The 18,825-nt window shown below is 39.2% G+C and overlaps 1 protein-coding gene across 1 annotated transcript in view; it reads right to left on the bottom strand.

Annotated features, from left to right (window-relative positions):
* The window catches only part of KIAA0825 (KIAA0825 ortholog), a 414,416-nt gene that overhangs the window by 172,749 nt on the left and 222,842 nt on the right, over window positions 1–18,825 (bottom strand). The window contains exons 20-21 of the mRNA XM_054032998.1: window positions 15,257–15,412; window positions 8,430–8,524 (exon numbers count right to left, since the gene is read on the bottom strand). Of these exons, the coding sequence (XP_053888973.1) occupies window positions 8,430–8,524; window positions 15,257–15,412 (251 nt within the window). The remainder of the gene's footprint in view (window positions 1–8,429; window positions 8,525–15,256; window positions 15,413–18,825) is intronic.

Below are 18,825 nucleotides of genomic sequence, written 5' to 3'. Positions count from 1 at the left end.
ACTGGAATTTTTTTGGGGGGGGTGAGGGGGAAGGGAGTACTATGTTCGGGGTTGTACAGTAGGGCACATTAGAGGACGACAATGGTCCTTTCTGGCCTTGGAATCTATGAACTCCTTCTCCACTAGTGTTTCTCCTACAAAACCAAACTGTCAGGGAACATGCCACTTTTTTTTTCTGTCCTTGTCATCTGTTCTCACTTTTTCAGATCCAAACATCTTCAGAGACATATTACATCTTGATGTGGACAAAAAAGTGCATTTACCAGCACAGCTCACCTTATTGATCCACCTTTCAATTTCAGTACTAAGTGAATTTTTCAGCATGTTGATAAATTGGATTTTAAAAGAGCATTTTCTGGATATATAGATGATCGTCAACACAATAAACATTATTAATGTAAACATTTTCCACAAATAGTTCACCATATGGCTACCATTCACAACAGATGCTATCTGTGTATCCACTAGAATATACAGAATCTATGCAATTTTTCCCTGCTATAATTCAAAATTCGAAACTAGAAAACCACTGGTTTCATTCTACTTATGGTGGACTTTAATAAATGGTAAATATTTCATCAGATCACCTAGCTCTTGATTGGGAAACAAATACTGCAACTTTATCCAACATCAGCTATTATAAACAGAACAGGCATGTGGACAGTCCTTACCAAACCCAATCCAAATGTTTTTCCACTGGCCAAAGCCCTGAGGCTCCACTGTAGACTAACTCAGATTAGAATGCTCCCCCTGACTCCAGCACAGCAGTACACTATATAGCAGGGGTCGGCAACCTTTCGGAAGTGGTGTGCCAAGTCTTCATTTATTCACTCTAATTTAAGGTTTTGCGTGCCAGTAATACATTTTAACATTTTTAGAAGGTCTCTTTCTATAAGTCTATAATATATAACTAAACTATTGTTGTACGTAAAGTAAATAAGGTTTTTAAAATGTTTAAGAAGCTTAATTTAAAATTAAATTAAAATGCAGAGCCCCTTGGACCGGTGGCCAGGACCCAGGCAGTGTGAGTGCCACTGAAAAACAGCTCATGTGCCGCCTTCAGCACGCGTGCCATAGGTTGCCTACCCCTGCTATATAGTATAGGCCCTAGGTACCCATAGGACTGTGTCACTGTGTGATAAGCCCCTGACATGGCTTATTACAGGAATCGGCAACCTTTGGCACGTGGCCTGTCAGGGAAATCCTGCAACATCCGCAGGTTCAGCTGATCGTAGCTCTCACTGGCTGCTGTTCGCCGTTCCAGGCCAATGGGATGTCCCAGACCGCCAGTGGATTTCCTTGATGGGCTACGGGCCAAAGGTTGCCAATTCCTGGCTTATTAGGTAACATTCAATCTTGATTGGGCTATGGACATTCTGATGTTCTAATTGGGCCAGAGTTTGTGCAGGTTTGGCAGCAGATACCACTGCAACCCCACTAAATTATTTGCCACGGAATATAATGAGCCCCTTTGACTTACTACATGAACACACACATGCACCTCTGCTCTATTTTAAAGAAGCCTACCAACCAGTTGAAGATATCCATATAGAGAGGTCTGAACTCACATCTGAGAGGTGGACCTGAGCAAGGTGAAACATCCAGTGTTCTCCCATGACAGCTACCTCCCACCATGAGTCCTGCTTTTTTCATGATGATATTGTTTTGTTAAGATGGTCAGGTTGTTGACTCCCCTCCAAATTCATCTGAGTAGCAAGATAGATCATACTAACACGAGACCTTCTGTGGTTGCTGCCTGCTGGCTAGCTACTAGCCAAACAAAATATACTATGAAAAAAGAATTTGGTAAATCAATCACCAGCTGGATATGCTGGGCCTAACATCAAATCAGCATCTTTTTGAAGCAGCTCACTAGCAAAATAGCCAGTTGAACCGGCCAGAAACTTCCTCCTGCCTTTTATTTTTATAACTGACCATCAAGGCTTTGGCCAACTTTGTCTTATAAGGAATTATATTGTTTATATATTTTTCTACTCTTGTTATTTTTTCCCTCAGTACTGCTACCTTTTTGACCTGATTAGCCAACATTTGGGGTGTCAGCTTGTTTCCTTTAGGAGGAGAAATTGATGATGGAATCAGGTATTTATTTGAGGTAATCCAGTTTATTTACAAAGAACATATACAAAGTTCAGTTTTCCTAAACTCAGTAGCAATCAAACACCATGAGACAGTTTCCTTGCTCAATATTTGAAGCCTTTTTTTCCAAACAGCAATCTCTCTCAGGGTTACACTACAAGTACTTCTCTGACAGTCCTTGGCTTTCTGCAGTCTTCTGTGTCTGCTACTGCTCCGTGCCCCGCCCACACACACACATGCAAAAAATATCCAGCTCTATGTTGTTTGGATTCACACTCCTGAAAATTCCTTTTGCCCATACCGCCTTCTCACTGGACTTGCATGTGGCCTGTTTTTTGAGCGATGGCTCACATTGTTTCAGCGATCTTACTCAAAAACAGCTTATCCTGAATGAAGGGCAGCTATTGTGTCCATGAGCTTCAACGAGGTTTCACCCAACCCCCAGCATAACTGTGATTACATCACAAATATGAAAACAGCACAACTGTTCATATTTACAGTAGCATGCAAATTAGCAGTTTTAATTCTCTAAAATAAATACAAATGAGACCTGAAAGTATTTATTTTACCTTGCGTGTGTGTGAGAGCAAGCAGGTGTTAAAATCATTCCCCTTTTATCCGGTACTGGAAGCTTTTTACCCTCCCCTAAAAGCCAACTAATTAATGTGCCCACCACTTGGAGGCTCAGGGACAAAACTTGTCCCCATCTCACTCAGTCAGTAACTAGGTTGGGGAGGCATTTCCCTGGTAAATGAGTCCCATAAGCACTTTTTGCTTACTTTTTCTACTGCAGGAGAATCAGCAGAGCATACTTAGTTAACATAGTGTCAAATAGACAGCATTTAAGCTTAAAAGGGGAAATAGAACTAGACATCACTGTGGACAGCTTGATGAAAACATGTATCCTCATTGTACAGCAACAGCAGATAAGGGAAGAAAGATGTTAGAATGTGTTAAATAAAATGATAGAAAATAATGCTGAAAATTCTATAGTGGCTGTTTTATAAAATGATGGTATGGCCTCATTTTAAATAATGTGCTCAGTTTTGTTCACCTCATCTCAATAAGGATACAACAAAAACTGAACGAATCCAAAGGAGGACAATGAATGGAGACTTCCAAAATAGGAGAGATGAAAAAGATTATGACAATTCAGTTTAAAATGGAGACAAATAATAGATGACATGACAGAGGTATATAAAATAATGAGTAGTGTAGAGAAGGTAAATCGGGTGCTTCTATTTACACTCATCACAGAAGAATAAGGGGATAGCTAATTAAATTACAAGTCAACAAGGGAGGACTTGTGGCCTCAGACAGCAGCTGCCATCTGTAAGTCACACCAATCCTTCTCCACTGCCTTTGGCTCATACTGATGACATCAGCTGCCAGAGCAGTATAAGAGCCAGCCTGAGAGCTTAAGTTCCTGTTGTGGGCTGGCGTCATACCTTTTGTTTATAGACACACTTAGTAATTTGTATTTGTTTTCAAAATACAAATTGCTCCATTTTAACTGAGGGCAGTTGTAAGCTGTAAGTAGGGGATCTGACATAGTTTGCATTCTTTGCTATTGTAACATCTTTGTCAATTAATTTTGGTTTAACTGAAAAGTTAATGTTTTGAAAAATAATAGTCTAAGGGTACGTCTACACTATGAAATTAGGTCGATTTTATAGAAGTTGATTTTTAAAAATGGATTTTATACGGTCGATTGCGTATGTCCACACTAAGCACATTAAGTCGGCGGAGTGCATCCTCACTACCGTGGCTAGCATCGACTTCTGGAGCGGTGCACCGTGAGTAGCTATCCCACAGTTCCCACAGTCTCCACCGCCCATTGGAATTCTGGGTTAAGCTCCCAATGCCTGACGGGGCCAAAACATTGTCACGGGTGGTTTTGGGTACATGTCGTCAGTCGCCCCTCCCTCCGTGAAAGCAACGGCATACAATCATTTCACGCCTTTTTTTCCGGGTTACCCGTGCAAACGCCATACCACGGCAAGCACAGAGCCCGCTCAGCTCACCATCATGCTGCTGTTGTGGGCAAGTCTACTGTGGGGGCTGCTGTTATCCAAGTATCCCTCCCTGTAGGGGGGAGGGATAGCTCAGTGGTTTGAGCATTGGCCTGTTAAACGCAGGGTTATGAGTTTAATCCTTGAGGGGGCCACTTACGGATCTGCGGCAAAATCAGTACTTGGTCCTGCTAGTGAAGACAGGGGCCTGGACTCGATGACCTTTCAAGGTCCCTTCCAGTTCTAGGAGATATCCTCTTCTATCTCCATTTAAAAAAAAAGTAGCCAATGCAATCACTGACATTCTGTTATCAAGGGTAGTAATTCTGGGAAACGTGCGGGCTATTTTAGATGCATCATATTCCTGTCCTTTGTCACTGGTGAAGAAGTCTTGCAGCTGTACATTCCAGTCCGGTCAGCGCTGTAACACCCCATAGCACTTCTGTGACACATGTAACAGCTCCAGGGCTCTTGCTCTTTTGCTTTGGCCGAGGTACCTTGTCCTACCTGGACCTCCAAGCATTCGACACAGAAGCACCTGCAGCAGCTGGCATTGCTACACAGCAGCAGCTCCTTGCCTTCGCAGTAGACAGTGCAGTAGGACTTCTAACCGTCCTCGTCGGACATGTAGCTTGGCCGGGGGTTCTGGGAAGGTCCAGGGCATGGTGTACGGCTCCACCAGTTCTGCTGCAACTCTGCTCTCCTGCTCCCCGGTGACGAGCTCAGGGGATCCGTTCTGGTCCTCCTGGGTGCTGCTGGGACAGTGCAGTAGGACTGCTAACCGTCCTCGTCCACCGCTTCCGCTGCAACTCTGCTCTCCTGCTCGGGGAATCCGTTCATGAAGCCTGGATAGTAGTAAGGAGCAGTTCAACTATAGGCTGAGCAAGTGCAGAATGGTGGTAGAATGTGCCTTTGGAGGTTTAAAAGCTTGCTGGCGCTGTTGGTCAGACCTCAGCGCAACCAACATTCCCATTGTTATTGCTGCTTGTTGTGTGCTCCATAATATCTGTGAGAGTAAGGGGGAGATGTTTATAGCGGGGTGGGAGGTTGAGGCAAATCGCCTGGCATCCGATTTTGAGCAGCCGACACCAGGGCGATTAGAAGAGCACAGCAAGGTGTGCTGCGCATCAGAGAGGCTTTGAAAACCAGTTTCATGACTGGCCAGGCTTCGGTGTGACAATTGTGTGTGTTTCTCCTTGATACAAACCCGCCCCCTTTGTTGATTTTAATTCCCTGTAAGCCAACCAGGCTCCCCACTTCAAAATAAAGTAACTATTGTTTTGAAACCATGCATTCTTTCTTTATTAATTTAAAAAAATGAGATAACGGACAAGATAGCCTGGGTGGGGTGGGAGAGGAGGGAAGGACAAGGCCACATTGCTTATTGTATCCACACTAAAAATCAAACTGCTTGAATGACAGCCTTCTGTTGCTTGGGCCATCCTCTGCAGTGGAGTGGTTGGGTGCCCGGAGCCTCCTCCCTCGCCCCGCGTTCTTGGGTGTCTGGGTGAGGAGGCTATGGAACATGGGGATTATACAGTGGATGAAGCGGGGGTCTGTGCTCTTGTTGGCTTTCCTGCAGCTCCAACAGATGCTTCATCATGTCCATTTGCTCCCCCAATAGCCTCAGCATCGCATCCTGCCTCCGCTCTTCGCGCTCACTTAATTCTTTCCTGGCCTCTGCCACTGAATGCCTCCATGCATTAAGCTGTGCCCTATCACTGCGGGAGGACTGCATGAGCTCAGAAAAAATGTCATCAGGAGTGCATTTTTTCCACCTTCTAATCTGCAATAACCTCAGGAACAGTGACGATAGGGGGAGCGTAGAAACATTCTACGCTCTATGATTCTGGGGGGACTGCATGGTCACCTCTGCTGCTAAGTTCGCCACGCTGACCAAACAGGAAATGAAATTCAAAAGTTCCCGGGGCTTTTCCTGTGTACCTGGCTAGTGCATCAAAGTTCAAAGTGCTGTCCAGAGCAGTCACAATGGAGCACTCTAGGATAGCTCCCGGAGGCCAATACTGTCAATTTGCCTCCACACTACCCCAAATTCGACCCAACAAAGTCGATTTTAGCGCTACTCCCCTCGTCAGGGAGGAGTACAGAAGTCAATTTTAAGAGCCCTTTAGGTCGACGGAACAGGGTTGGTTGTGTGGATCCAGTCATTTTTAAATCGACCTAATGCGGCTAAATTCGACCTAACCCTGTCGGGTAGACCAGGCCTAAGTGGGGGAAACTATTATGGAGAAGCAAGGAAGAAGAATAAAAAACAGAATAGATAAATATTTCATACCTAAAACAAGGGCAGAATTAAGGCTGAAATATATGAGTAGTCTCCATCCTTAGCCAAGATAATGCACAGATATTGTAAAACAAAGATATTTCTCTGAAGTGGGGATATAATACAAGCTTCACATAGTCTGATGCATAAGTAGAGAAACAGGTAAATGTAAAGGTTAGTGATATAACCATGCCAGATGCCTCCAGTGAAGTTCAACATCAAAGGGGGAATATAGGTCCTCAGTTCACGAAAACAGAGAAAATAGAATTTTTTTTCTTACAAGTTCAAGAGAAAATAAGATGTAAAATATTCTAGGAAATCATAATCTCCAGATTCTCTGCCTACAAACATGGAGTGCATCTGTGTCTCTTACTATAAAAAATTGTGGATATTATTCATAGTCTGATTTTGAACCTAGAGATATATATGGGAAAAGCATCTGAATTCCACTGAAACAATGCCTTCTAGACATATCTGCCTCCAGAGGAGTATCTGACTCTGAGAAAGGAGATTCAAATAATAACCAGTATGGTTTCGACTTCGTGTTTACAGTTTCATGTAAATTCTTGGATCAAAGCGAGGGTCTCTAAATCGGTTCAGCTTCCCCCTTTATATCAAAATCTTGTTATTTGTCTGCTGGGCCTCTTGAACCCAGTCTGAACCAATATACACATTTCTGCCCAACGGGTGGAACTTCTTTGGAGTTGCTTACCTGTCCCAGGATTTGCAATAATTGTCTCCCACTGATTTTAGGTCCTGGAGAAGTTCAGTAATTCTCTCTGATAGAGCGAGCATACTATTCCTAGCTCTCAAATATACATATAACATTTATAGATGCACATGTTTATGAACAATCCCTTTGCCCATAGCATCTGGCACATCTCAATAAAATAATCTTTTCAGGTTTCAGAGCTTTCACATCTGTCACACTACCAACATGTAACAAATCAATATGTTGCAGACAACAATTACTGAACAAATCACAGTTTCTGCAGAGCCTGGCCTAAAACTCTGGTCCCCTCACCTCCAAAAATCACAGATCACCATCATTTCAGCTAAAGAATATCTCACTGGATGTCAGTAGTAGCCGGTCCCTTTATCCTGCCCATAGGCTAGTTAAGAATGGGTAACTTCACACATACAAAATGAGTACATTACAGGAACATATCGTAAACATATTAGGAAGGAGCATTCATTGCTCCAAAGATATCAGCTTCCTTTCATACAAATAGAGGTCAGAGGCACCTTAGAAATACCTTAAATATATAAGTAAGATGATTTACCATGCAAACTTAAATTTGTCCTATACCAAGGACAAAATTACTATTTTTGTTATATCTGATAGGATAAGACACAAATACAGCACACAAATACTACCTCCAAAGGACTTACAGTATTTTACATTCACCCACCTCTCAACAGTCTGTGAGTTTTAAGAATATCATTAGTTTTGCATTAAATATCCTTGCTTTTCATTAAGCACTGCAATTTTAAAAGACAAAAATGTCATTTTAAAGAGGAACTGTTAGCACCGTTAAGTAAAATTTGTGTTGCATTATTTTTAAACAATTTAAATTAATGTTTCTGTGCTATAGCTATCGTTTGCCATGACATCACTGAATTTAGGCCTCATCACTTATTTTAACAAGCATTCCCCTGAGTTCTGTGCTACACAGCTGAAATTTATATGAGTATTATGGATTTGGAAAAGCAAAAAATTGCTATTATTACTGTGTAAAGTACTGCTTCTGGACAATGGCAAACAAATTCTGGAATCTTAATCACAAAAAACACAGGCTTTTACCCCTTGAGATAAAAATTGTAAATTATACGTTTATCACTAAACTTTCTCATCGCATACTAAATACAGAAAAACTATCCTTTTGAACAATTGCCACTTCAAAATTCTGTAGTTTCAAAATATATTTCCCAATTATTTTACAATTTGTGTCAAAATTAACTTTAATGTATAGTCCATTATAAAGTAACACCAAAAAATTGGAAAGTACAGACATTCTATATAAGAATCTTATTACCTGTGTGCCAGCAATGCCCTGAAGGTCATCTGATTCAGTCCCAGATAAGTTGGCAGCAAGATTGACCAATCCCAGTTCCATTCAGTAATGGCTGACTGTTGAGGTATGGGAAGAAGCTATTGTTAGTTATTAATCAGAGTTAATATGATCAGTAAATTAAAGCTCCAGCTGTGATAGACTAACTAAGAAGGAGGGGGGTCTAGAACAAGGACTTAGACAGATGATATCAATCATGTCCACAGAAGAAGGTTTTTATTCCAATAAGACAGCAATTAATTTATAAATCCATTTGGGGATGTAGCCATTATTTATAAAAAGATAAATCAATTTTTTGAGTCGTTATTCTTCCAACTGTTAATGGCATTTTGCCCAGCCACTTTCTATGAGAGCTTGACTCTATTTGAAAAGCAAAATAATTGGCAACTTTTTATGTATTGTAGCAATTTACATATTCTACTGTCAGCAAAAAGTTTATCAAGAGAAAGAACTTGGTGTAGCTGGAATTCATGCTGTATCTTAATTAGTGCGAGATATTTTACTTGTCTATTGTTGTCTAAGGCATTGCAGTCACCAGATGGTTATTATAAATACCTATAAATATAGACAATATGAATTCAGGTAAATACCCTGTTGCTTATTTAATTAATAAAATCTATCCTACAATAACTGTATGCAGACAAATGACGTTGTACAACAATATCCTGCTTACAAAGCAATGCTTGTGGCTGTATAACATTAACATTATTAACTATAGTTCAGCCAATAAGGAATATGACCATAATACAATTAAGTTCAATATACTTGGGAGAGGGATTGCTCCCAAAATTAGTATGGTGAAACTAAATTTGGCTAGGAGTTTTTTAAAAAAAAGATGAGGAAGCTAGTCAAAACTGGGGAAATTAAAATCCTTATGACTCTGAATGGAAGCTACTTTCCCATACCATAATAAATAGTAACAGGAGTTATGTAAACCCCTAAACAAAAAAAGAAGAGGGAAGGCAAATACCCATATATATATATATGGCTAAATGGCAAGGTTCAAGAACTTATTTAAGCCAAACAAGTATCCTTTAGAAAATGGAAATCCAGCCCAAATGAAGCCAATAGGAAGTAATGTAACAAACTGTAGCAAGCAGAGTTTCCTCTGGTGCTACTGGAGACAGTTGAATATACTTCGCGGGTCCCCTTCCACTCAGCTGCTTTAGTTCCCTCCCTGTCTCTCCGCTTTTCTTTTATCCCCTCCTTCCCTCCTTCATGCTCTCACACATAATAAAAGTCAGGGCGAGGGAAGGATAGAGAATGGAAGAATGGGAGAGAGGGGCAGGGAAAGTTAAAGAGAGTAAGTGAGTAAATGGGAAAGAAGGTGAATGGTGGAAGTGAATGTCTGATGAAGAATGAATGAGGAGGAAAAAGTCTATCAAGAGTGAGATGAGAGATGGAAGGAGTTAATGAAGAGGGAGGAAAGAGAGTAAAAGAGGGAGGGGGATGGAAGCAGGAAAGACAGTGCTCCAATGTTCTAACTGTAAACTCGGGTAGTCATTCATTCTACACACAGAATAACAAAAAACAGAGGGAACTCCAAAGATAAGTGAAATCAGAAGGGATAAAAAGAGGGCATTTGAAGAGGAAACAGGAAAAAAACAACAACAACAAAAAACCCAAGAAATTTTGTAAATGTAATAGAAGGAGGAAGCCTGGGAGAGAATTGGTCAGTCTGGTGGTAAAATAAAGGAGATTGAGATGTCGGGACAAAGTGATAAAATTCAGTGTAACAACTTGCTATGACTAGACGGTAAACATCAGGAGTTCTGAAAGTATGTAAATATGAAGTGGCTGAATTGTGAACATTAATTATGCACTCTCTCTCAAATTAGCTACTAAACCAAAGGGCTGGAAGATAACACATGCACATAATATTTAATTAATATGCTAGGGTTGATCCTGGGGTGTACAGAGCAGCAAACTTTATTTCAGGACCAGGTAAATTGGCTGAAATTATAATTAAATATAATTATTAAACCTCTTGATCATAGAATCATAGAATATCAGGGTTGGAAGGGACCTCAGGAGGTCATCTAGTCCAACCCCCTGCTCAAAGCAGGACCAATTCTCAACTAAATCATCGCAGCCAGGGCTTTATCAAGCCTGACTTTAAAAACCTCTAAGGAAGGAGATTCCACCACCTCACTAGGTAACTCCAATGCTTCACCACCCTCCTAGTGAGAAAGTTTTTCCTAATATTCAAACTGAACCTCCCACACTGCAACTTGAGACCATTACTCCTTGTTCTTTCATCTGGTACCACTGAGAACATGATATGATGGGAACAAACTAGCATGGCTTCAGAAAAGGAAAATCATGCCTTCTAATCTACCGTAATTCTTTGCATATGTCAAAAAGATAGCAAATAAGACACAACCCGTTGATACAGTTTATTAGTTCTTGTTATGGACTTTTCCAAAGACCAGTAAACCACCTTTGAAAAAGTCCATAACAAGAACTTATATTAAGGAAACCAAGTAGTCGTGGGGTGAGAAGAAAATTATTGTCTTGTATAAGAAACTGGCTATAACACAGAAAAAAAAGAGCGAAAACAAATGGTCAAATTTCATAATGGCAAAAAGATAACAGGGCATGGCTCCAAAGACTGTCCTAAAATCATTGTTGTTCAATGATGTGGTAAAATAGGTGAATAGAGAGTGAGGAGGCAAAGCTTACAAATGACAGAAAATCAATTGGGTTACTCAAGACTAGAGAAAATGCCAGGAAAAACCCAAGGTGGCAGATAAAATTCAGTGTTGACACATTGTAAGTAATAATTTGAACTATTCATACATATTTCTGTGTTCTATTTTAACTGCAGCCACTAAGGAAAAAGACCTGACAGTCATAGTGGACAGCTCAATATAGTCTTCTGCTCAGTGTAGAAACAGGAGGAGTCCAGAAATTGATGATGAAAATGTTAAGAAGTTTTAAAAAAAAAAACTACGACAAGAACTGTATATGAAGGGAGACTGAAAAGTTTGGAACTGCTTTGTCTAGAGAAAACAAAAAAGAGGGAACATGATAGAGGTATATAAAATAACGAATGGTAAAAATAAGGCTCCTAAATGTTTTGTGATTCCACAGCTATACAACTTGCAGCAAAATCTATCCTTTTTTAAAGATGCTGCAGAATTCAGCATTTTTTCATGAGAATCCCATTTTGCTGCAGGTAGGTGCTAGATATTTTGTTTTCTGACTCCTTACCCTATCAGTTCCACCCTGCAGCTACCTCTTGCTTTCTAGGGAGAATTAATTGGGGAACAGAGCTTATGGGGTTGGAATGTGGAGTCCGTTCACCTGAAGAACACAGTGAAAATATTAATTGACAATTTTTTCATCTATATTTATTTTTAATATGGGCCCTCGTCAAAAGTACTGATAGGAAACAAATGTGTCAATAAATATTTTTGTAAAGGATTATTTTCTATGATTTTTTCCCCCCATTATATTCCGTAGGTAGCCTAGCTCCATGGATATAGGCTACCTTGTTGTTCAAGAGACCTGTCTCCAAACCTCTTTCCCCAATGAGGAAGTGGGAGCCAGCTTAAGAGGTTCATCCCTGGCAACACTCTCCAGGCAGGCCAGCATACCCTTCTGATTCACCCACTCCCTGGCTTATTTCGGCTAATCCAAACCCAGTGATAATGGGCTGTGTGGGAGGGAAGGGATTGTAAATGAAAAGGATTTTATGGGAACAGAGTAAGTTAACAGTGTTGCAGAATTCAGCTGCTCTTGTTCCTTAATTCAGTGCCACTGTGCCAAGGAATACACGGAATCCTGAATAAACACAAAGTTGGCACTCCTGTTTATGCTCTCATAATAGAAGAACTAAGACACAGTCTTTAGAATTGAAAGGCAACAAATATAAAACGGATAGAAGGAAATACTCTTACACAATGCATAATTGGCTCACTGACAAAAGATATTGTGAATGCCAGAGGCTTAGTGGGATTCAAACAAGGATTCAACATTTATTTATGTGGGTAATGAAAACATATATATATATTTAAATTATATATGGTAAAAATAAAGAAGCAGATCAGGGATTTATAAACTCTCATGCTTCAGGGCAGAGGCCAACCACTGACTTCCAGGGTTAAGAAGAAATTTAGGCAGAATAATTGTCCATTATGAGTTTTCTTGTACCGTCCTTTGAAGAATCTAGCAGTAGCCACTGTCAGAGACCAGATAATGGACTAGACTGACTATTGGCCTATTCCAGTAAAGCAGTTTCTATATTCATATGTTAAAAGTACATTTTTAAGGAAATAAAATAAGGTAACTTCTTTAATAGTATAATTAATTTCAGGAAGCAAGTTGATTTACTGATGAATAGTTTGACACATGATACTTCAATGTCTATGGTCCATTAATTATTTTTATTTAAATGCTAGGACAGTCTTCCAAGTTCTGATAAACAGATTTTATGCTAACATTTCTGGAATCCAACACAATCCAATATGAACTATCTCTTGTCACCTGCTGATTAATGTAGCACTGCAACTCTGTCATATAGCAAAAGAATTCTGCCCTGAGTTGTCAGTATTTGAAGGTCTTATTCTACTCACTATTAATGAATGTAGGCAAGAACTGTAAAAGGCATGATAAAAATATTATCTGTGTTCCAAATTTGGACACCATTTTTTCCTCCCAGTTGTCTAAGACAAGTAATCCCTCCCTTGAGTCCTTTTCATTTAGGATATTTACAAAGGGACTTGTGGAACAAGAAAGAGCAACATAGGCTTAAAACTAGTTCAACTGGGGTCAAGAGCCTCAAATTAGTATTCATCTCCATCATTCACACCATTAACACTTTCATTGAAATAGATCACATGGATTAAATATCTATTAAACAATATATATGTTTTAGAAAATGGCATATACAGTGAAACTGGTCTTTAGCCATCACTAAAGAGAACAGAGATGATATCTTTACCTAAATACAAAACAAATTTGTACTGAAAAAAGATAAGGGGCTGTCTAGAGGAAGAAGTTCTTAGTGTGCATTTCAGTGTAACAGTTTAAAAGATATGCATCCGAAGAAGTGGGCTGTAGTCCACGAAAGCTTATGCTCTAATAAATTTGTTAGTCTCTAAGGTGCCACAAGTACTCCTGTTCTTTTTGCGGATACAGGCTAACACGGCTGCTACTCTGAAACCAGTTTAAAAGATCAGCATTTATATTACCATTTGAAATTGTGGGGGTGCCTACAGGGATTAAGAAGATTGGCAAAGTCTCCAAATACATTTTTCAAAAGTGCCTAAGTGATCTAGGCACATAAATCCCATTTTAAAAGTGACTTTTGAGATTTGTAACCTAAGGTCCATGCCTTAGTCACAGGAGAAAATCAGACTTAGGGAGTTTTGATGATTTTACCTTAGATCTATTAAAAAAAAAAAAAAACTGCTGACCTGACATGGTTCTAGTTTCTGGAATTGGATACCTTAATGTTTTAACTGATTAGCCTAATATGAACATCAGAAATACACACTTTTCTCATTTTTTTCTATTTAATCTATATCGATCTACATATTTCCAATTCAACCATTACTCCAGTGTCTGGTATTTTTGACAATGACTGTCATCAGGTAGTGTGTTTTATGGATGTTTTTTTCATCATTTCTCCCAAATATGCGCTTCAAGCTTTGCCGTTGTATTCAACAGAAAGACCCAGTTCATTGCATCAAGATAATGAAAAATCATCCATAAAAATGTGCTTCCCATATTCATACTCACATAGCTATATGTGAAAGAATACAAATTCCTCAAGTACATGAGATCCACATCAAAGCAACAATACAGATAAAAGAACAGGGGAGAAAATGTGTCAATGACAACCCCCTTGCATAACACAAATGGATTAGAATGATCAGCACTTTAGAGGCAGCAAGCTCCCAAGCAATTTTATGAAGTTTGTGCCTATGCCAATTAGTTCATTATCATGATTTCAACACCTACCATCACTGTCATCATAGTTTCATAGAGTTTAAGGCCAGAAGTGACCATTAGATCATCTAGTCTGACCACCTGTATATATGAAAGGCCACTAAATTTCACCCAGTTACTCCTGTATTAAGGACAATAACTTATGTTTGGCTGAAGAAAATTTTTCAGAAAGATATCCAGTCTTGATCTGAAGACTTCAAGAAATGGAGACTCCATCACTTCCTGGGATAGCTTATTTCAACAGTTGATCACCCCCATTGTTAAAAATGTTTGCCTTTTTTTCCCAATTTGAATTTGTCTGGCTTCATCTTCCATAAGCTGTTGTTAGGCCTTCCTCCACTAGATTAAACACCCCTTTAGTATCTGGTATTTTCTCCTCGTAAAGTTACTTCTATGCTATAATCAAGTCAACTCTTGATCTTCTTTTTAAGGTAAACAGATTGAAAGGCATTTTCTTCATCCCTCAAAATAATTTTTGTCTCTCTTTTCTGCACCCTTTCCAATTTTTCAACATCCTTTTAAAAATGTGAACACCAGAACTTCACCCAATATTCCAGTGTCGATTTCAGCAATGCCACATCTGGAGGTAAAATCATCTCCCTACCCCTATGCATCACTCCCTTGTTTATACAGACAAGGATCACATTAGCTCTTTTTACCACAGCATCACACTTGAGAAATCATGTTAAGTTGCTTGTCCACTGATTCCTAAATTATTTTCAAAGTCACTGCTTTCCAAGACTGCATCATTGTGTAGGTATGACCTGCATTCCTTATAATACTATATGTGATATTTTCATTGATAGGAATTGAAAGTTTCAAAAACTTTCACTAACCTGATCAAACACATTTGCACAATATTGGCGGTGCACCTGGAAAGGGTTGAAAACAGGCTGCTCTTCTGCGCTCCTCAATGTCAAATGTGAATGTTCAACGGGCATTACATTCTCTTCAGAAGAATTCCCACAAGACAGCAGCTCTTTCAAATATTCCTTTTAAGAAGAAATACACGTCAATGAGTACCACCTATCCTTGATGGTAACAGTCTGGTCAAATTCCACATATAAACGTATCTAGTCTCTTTGCCCAACCAGATTATTATCAGATTTCTCCCTCCTCCCCGCACTTTCTTCTCCCTGCCCCACTGGGCTCCAGCCAGGCCCAGAGCATCTGACAGCAGCATTTGCATGTAAATGAGGATTTAGTTCAGGAAAAAGGAAGTCCAGAGGGTAGGAGTATGGACCCCAAACAGAAAAAGTAATAATATTGATGGGAGAATAGTCAGGTAGACGATACAAATAGTGAAAGGATTATACTTAATCTGTCTAGGAAATAGTGTGAAGTCAGATGAGATGATTGTACACTAATGCAACAAATGAAATGTTTGTACACTAATGCAAGAAGCCTGGACAACAAAGTAGTTGAATTAGTATTACTGGTGCAGGATGCAAAACCAAATAGTATAAAGACAACAGAAATACAGTGTAATAGCAGTTGTGACTGGAATAGAGGTAATGATGGATATGTGCTTCTCAAGAGAGAAAGAAATAAAGGTAAATGTGGTGAGGTACCATTGCACTCCAATGATGTGGTACAGTAAGGAAATAAGCATTGTATGTCAATGATGCGGCAGACACAAGAAATAAGAAGTGATAGCATTAGCATGGATAAAACAGAATCGGTTTGGCTCAAAATCACTTTGGGGAAAGATTGTAAAAGAGATTCTATTAAAGTAGTGTGAGGGGTCTGCTCTAGACCGCACCAGGCTGGAATCTGGAAATGGATAAAGATCTCTTTGATGTTATGAGAGAGATAAATACTATCAAAAATTGTGTCATTATGGAAGACTAACTTCCTAGATATAGACTGGAGAACAATTATTACTACTAGTGGTATGATCCAGTTATTCCTGGATGCCAGCAGACTCTTCTTTAAATAGTAATGAACCAACAACAAGAGGTGATGCTTTTTTTAGATTTGGCTTGGATACGTAATGAAGATACTATAGACATTCTATTTGTAGAAAATAATCTTGGACTGAATGATCACGAGTTGATTCTATTTAAATTAAATGGAAGGATAATCAAAAAAAGTGGTTGGTAACTAAAGTGTTTAATTTCAAAAGGGCAAATGTTGAGAAATTAAGGGAACTAGTTAGTGAAGTAAACCAGTCTGATGATCTCAAGGCCTTAAACATGGAGGAGGATTGAAATTTATTTAAGTTAAAGGTGCAGAAACTATCTGGAATTTGCATCCCAAGCATGTAGGGATGGACTCCAGCACTTACTAAATGAATAACCACTTCAAAAAGGATATTAGGAATAAGCAAAGATCCTAAAAAGAAAGGGACTGATCAGCAAAGAAAGCTATACCTTGGAGGTCAGAAAGTGTAGGGATAAAATAAGAATTGCCAAAAGTCAAGCTGAGTTATACCTTGCAACACAAATTAAAACAAATAGTAAAAGATTCTTTAGCCATATAAATAAAAAGAAGTAAAGAAGAAGTGGGCAGCCACTATGCAGTGAGGATGGGTTAGAAATTAAGGATAATCTATTGATAACATGTATAATATGACTGCAAAACTAAATTAATACTTTGCCTCAGTTTCAATAAGGATGCTAATGTTGAACATGGGGGCAAAGGCAAGATGGCTAATGGGAATGAGTGTATAGAAATTACCACATTCAAGATGGAAGCAAAACTCAAAAATAATTTAATGAACTCAGATTGGGAGGGGTGGCAGGGGAGTGGATACACAGCATCCCAGAATACTGAAAGAACTGTCACATAAAATTGCAAGTCTGATACCAAAGATTTTCAATATATCTGTTAAACTGGAGGTGGTATGGTATGACTGTAGAATAGAAAATATAGTATCTATATTTAAGAAAGAAGGAAAAAATAAGCCAGTCAACTATGCACCTGCTAGTCTGACCTCAATAGTATGCAAGATTTTAGAATACATTTTAAGAAAAGAATAACTAAAGATGTGAAGATAAATGGAAAATGGGATAAAATGCAATATATGTTTACCAGAGGTAGATCATGCCAGTCTACTCTGATATCCTTCTTTGTAAGATAACTGATGTTTTTAGACCAGCTAAATATAGTAAATCTAATCTATCTGGACTTCAGTAAAGAATTTGATATGGTATCACACAGGAAATCATTAGTTAAACTGGAGAAACTGGGGATTAGTACAGGAATTGTAAGGAACTAGTTAATGGGGAAACAACTATAAGTTGTGCTAAAAGGAAAACTATTAGTTAGGAGGGAGGTTACTAGTGGAGTTCCTCATGGATCGATTTTCGGACAAATCTTATTTTTACTTAAAGACCTTGACACAAAAGTTAAGAAAGTGCTAATGAAATTTTCTGATGACACAACATTGGGAGGCATCATCAATACAGAGGAGGATCGGAATATTCTACTAGAAGAACTGGATGACCTTGAGGACTGGAATAATACAAATGGGATGAAATTTAATAGTCCAAAGTGAAAGATCATGTACTTACAGACTATAAGACTTTCTGCTATAAGCTGTGGGCTCATCAGTTGAAAATGACAGAGGAGGAAAAAGACCTAGGTATATTAGTGAAAATACCAATTTTTGATACATTAGAACATTTGGAGAGTCAAACTGGATTGTATAGCCTGGCAATTAGATGTTGTGTGGCATGCACATTTCATAACCATGCAAATTTCATAACCATTCAAAGCTGTAAAAGATCCTGCCTCCTCTTTCTTCAATTCTCTTTCCAACAATCAGTGCAGCCACAGAACCAGTCCCTCCTTTCCTCATTAGTTTACGGCAGTTAGACTTATATATATTAGTAAACATTGATGAGTATTCTATTTACATAAGTAAGGACACACTGCACCTCCATCTGGTCAATGAGTAAACTCTATACACCTTTCTACTGAACCTGTTTAGGTCCAGATATAGGAATGGGCTTCTTCAAGAAGCAAGGAAACTTTTACCTTGTGACTCAGATTCTCCAGTACACTTTAACTTTGCTCAACACCTCTGAGTGAGGGAGAAGGGAGTACATAGGCAAATCTTGAATTCATTTTGCAAGTTCCCTACCCCCAGATTAGCTATGGGCCAATTTAATCCCCACCACAAATTGGAACAGTCTGAAGGCTGTTCTAATGCAGTCTTTATGCCTGAGCTGTTGGGAAGTGTTGTTACACTGGCTCTATGCCAGCCAGAGATTCTCCCATGCTCAGGGAATCCCTAGTTGAAAATTTCTGGCCCTTTTGGGTATTTCCACACTGCATCTTGGAGCAAGCCTCCCCGCTCAGATCCACAGACTTGTGTTTGAGGAGCTCATGCTAGCATGCTAAAAACAGCTGTGTAGATGTTGCTTTGACGTTGCTCACCAGGCTTGAGACCCTGAGCTCC

Source organism: Malaclemys terrapin, chromosome 6 (genome assembly GCF_027887155.1).
Source record: "Malaclemys terrapin pileata isolate rMalTer1 chromosome 6, rMalTer1.hap1, whole genome shotgun sequence".
Lineage (NCBI taxonomy): Eukaryota > Metazoa > Chordata > Testudines > Emydidae > Malaclemys > Malaclemys terrapin.
The sequence above is the reverse complement of the archived record's forward strand: the minus strand, read 5'-3'. Positions and strand labels throughout refer to the sequence as shown.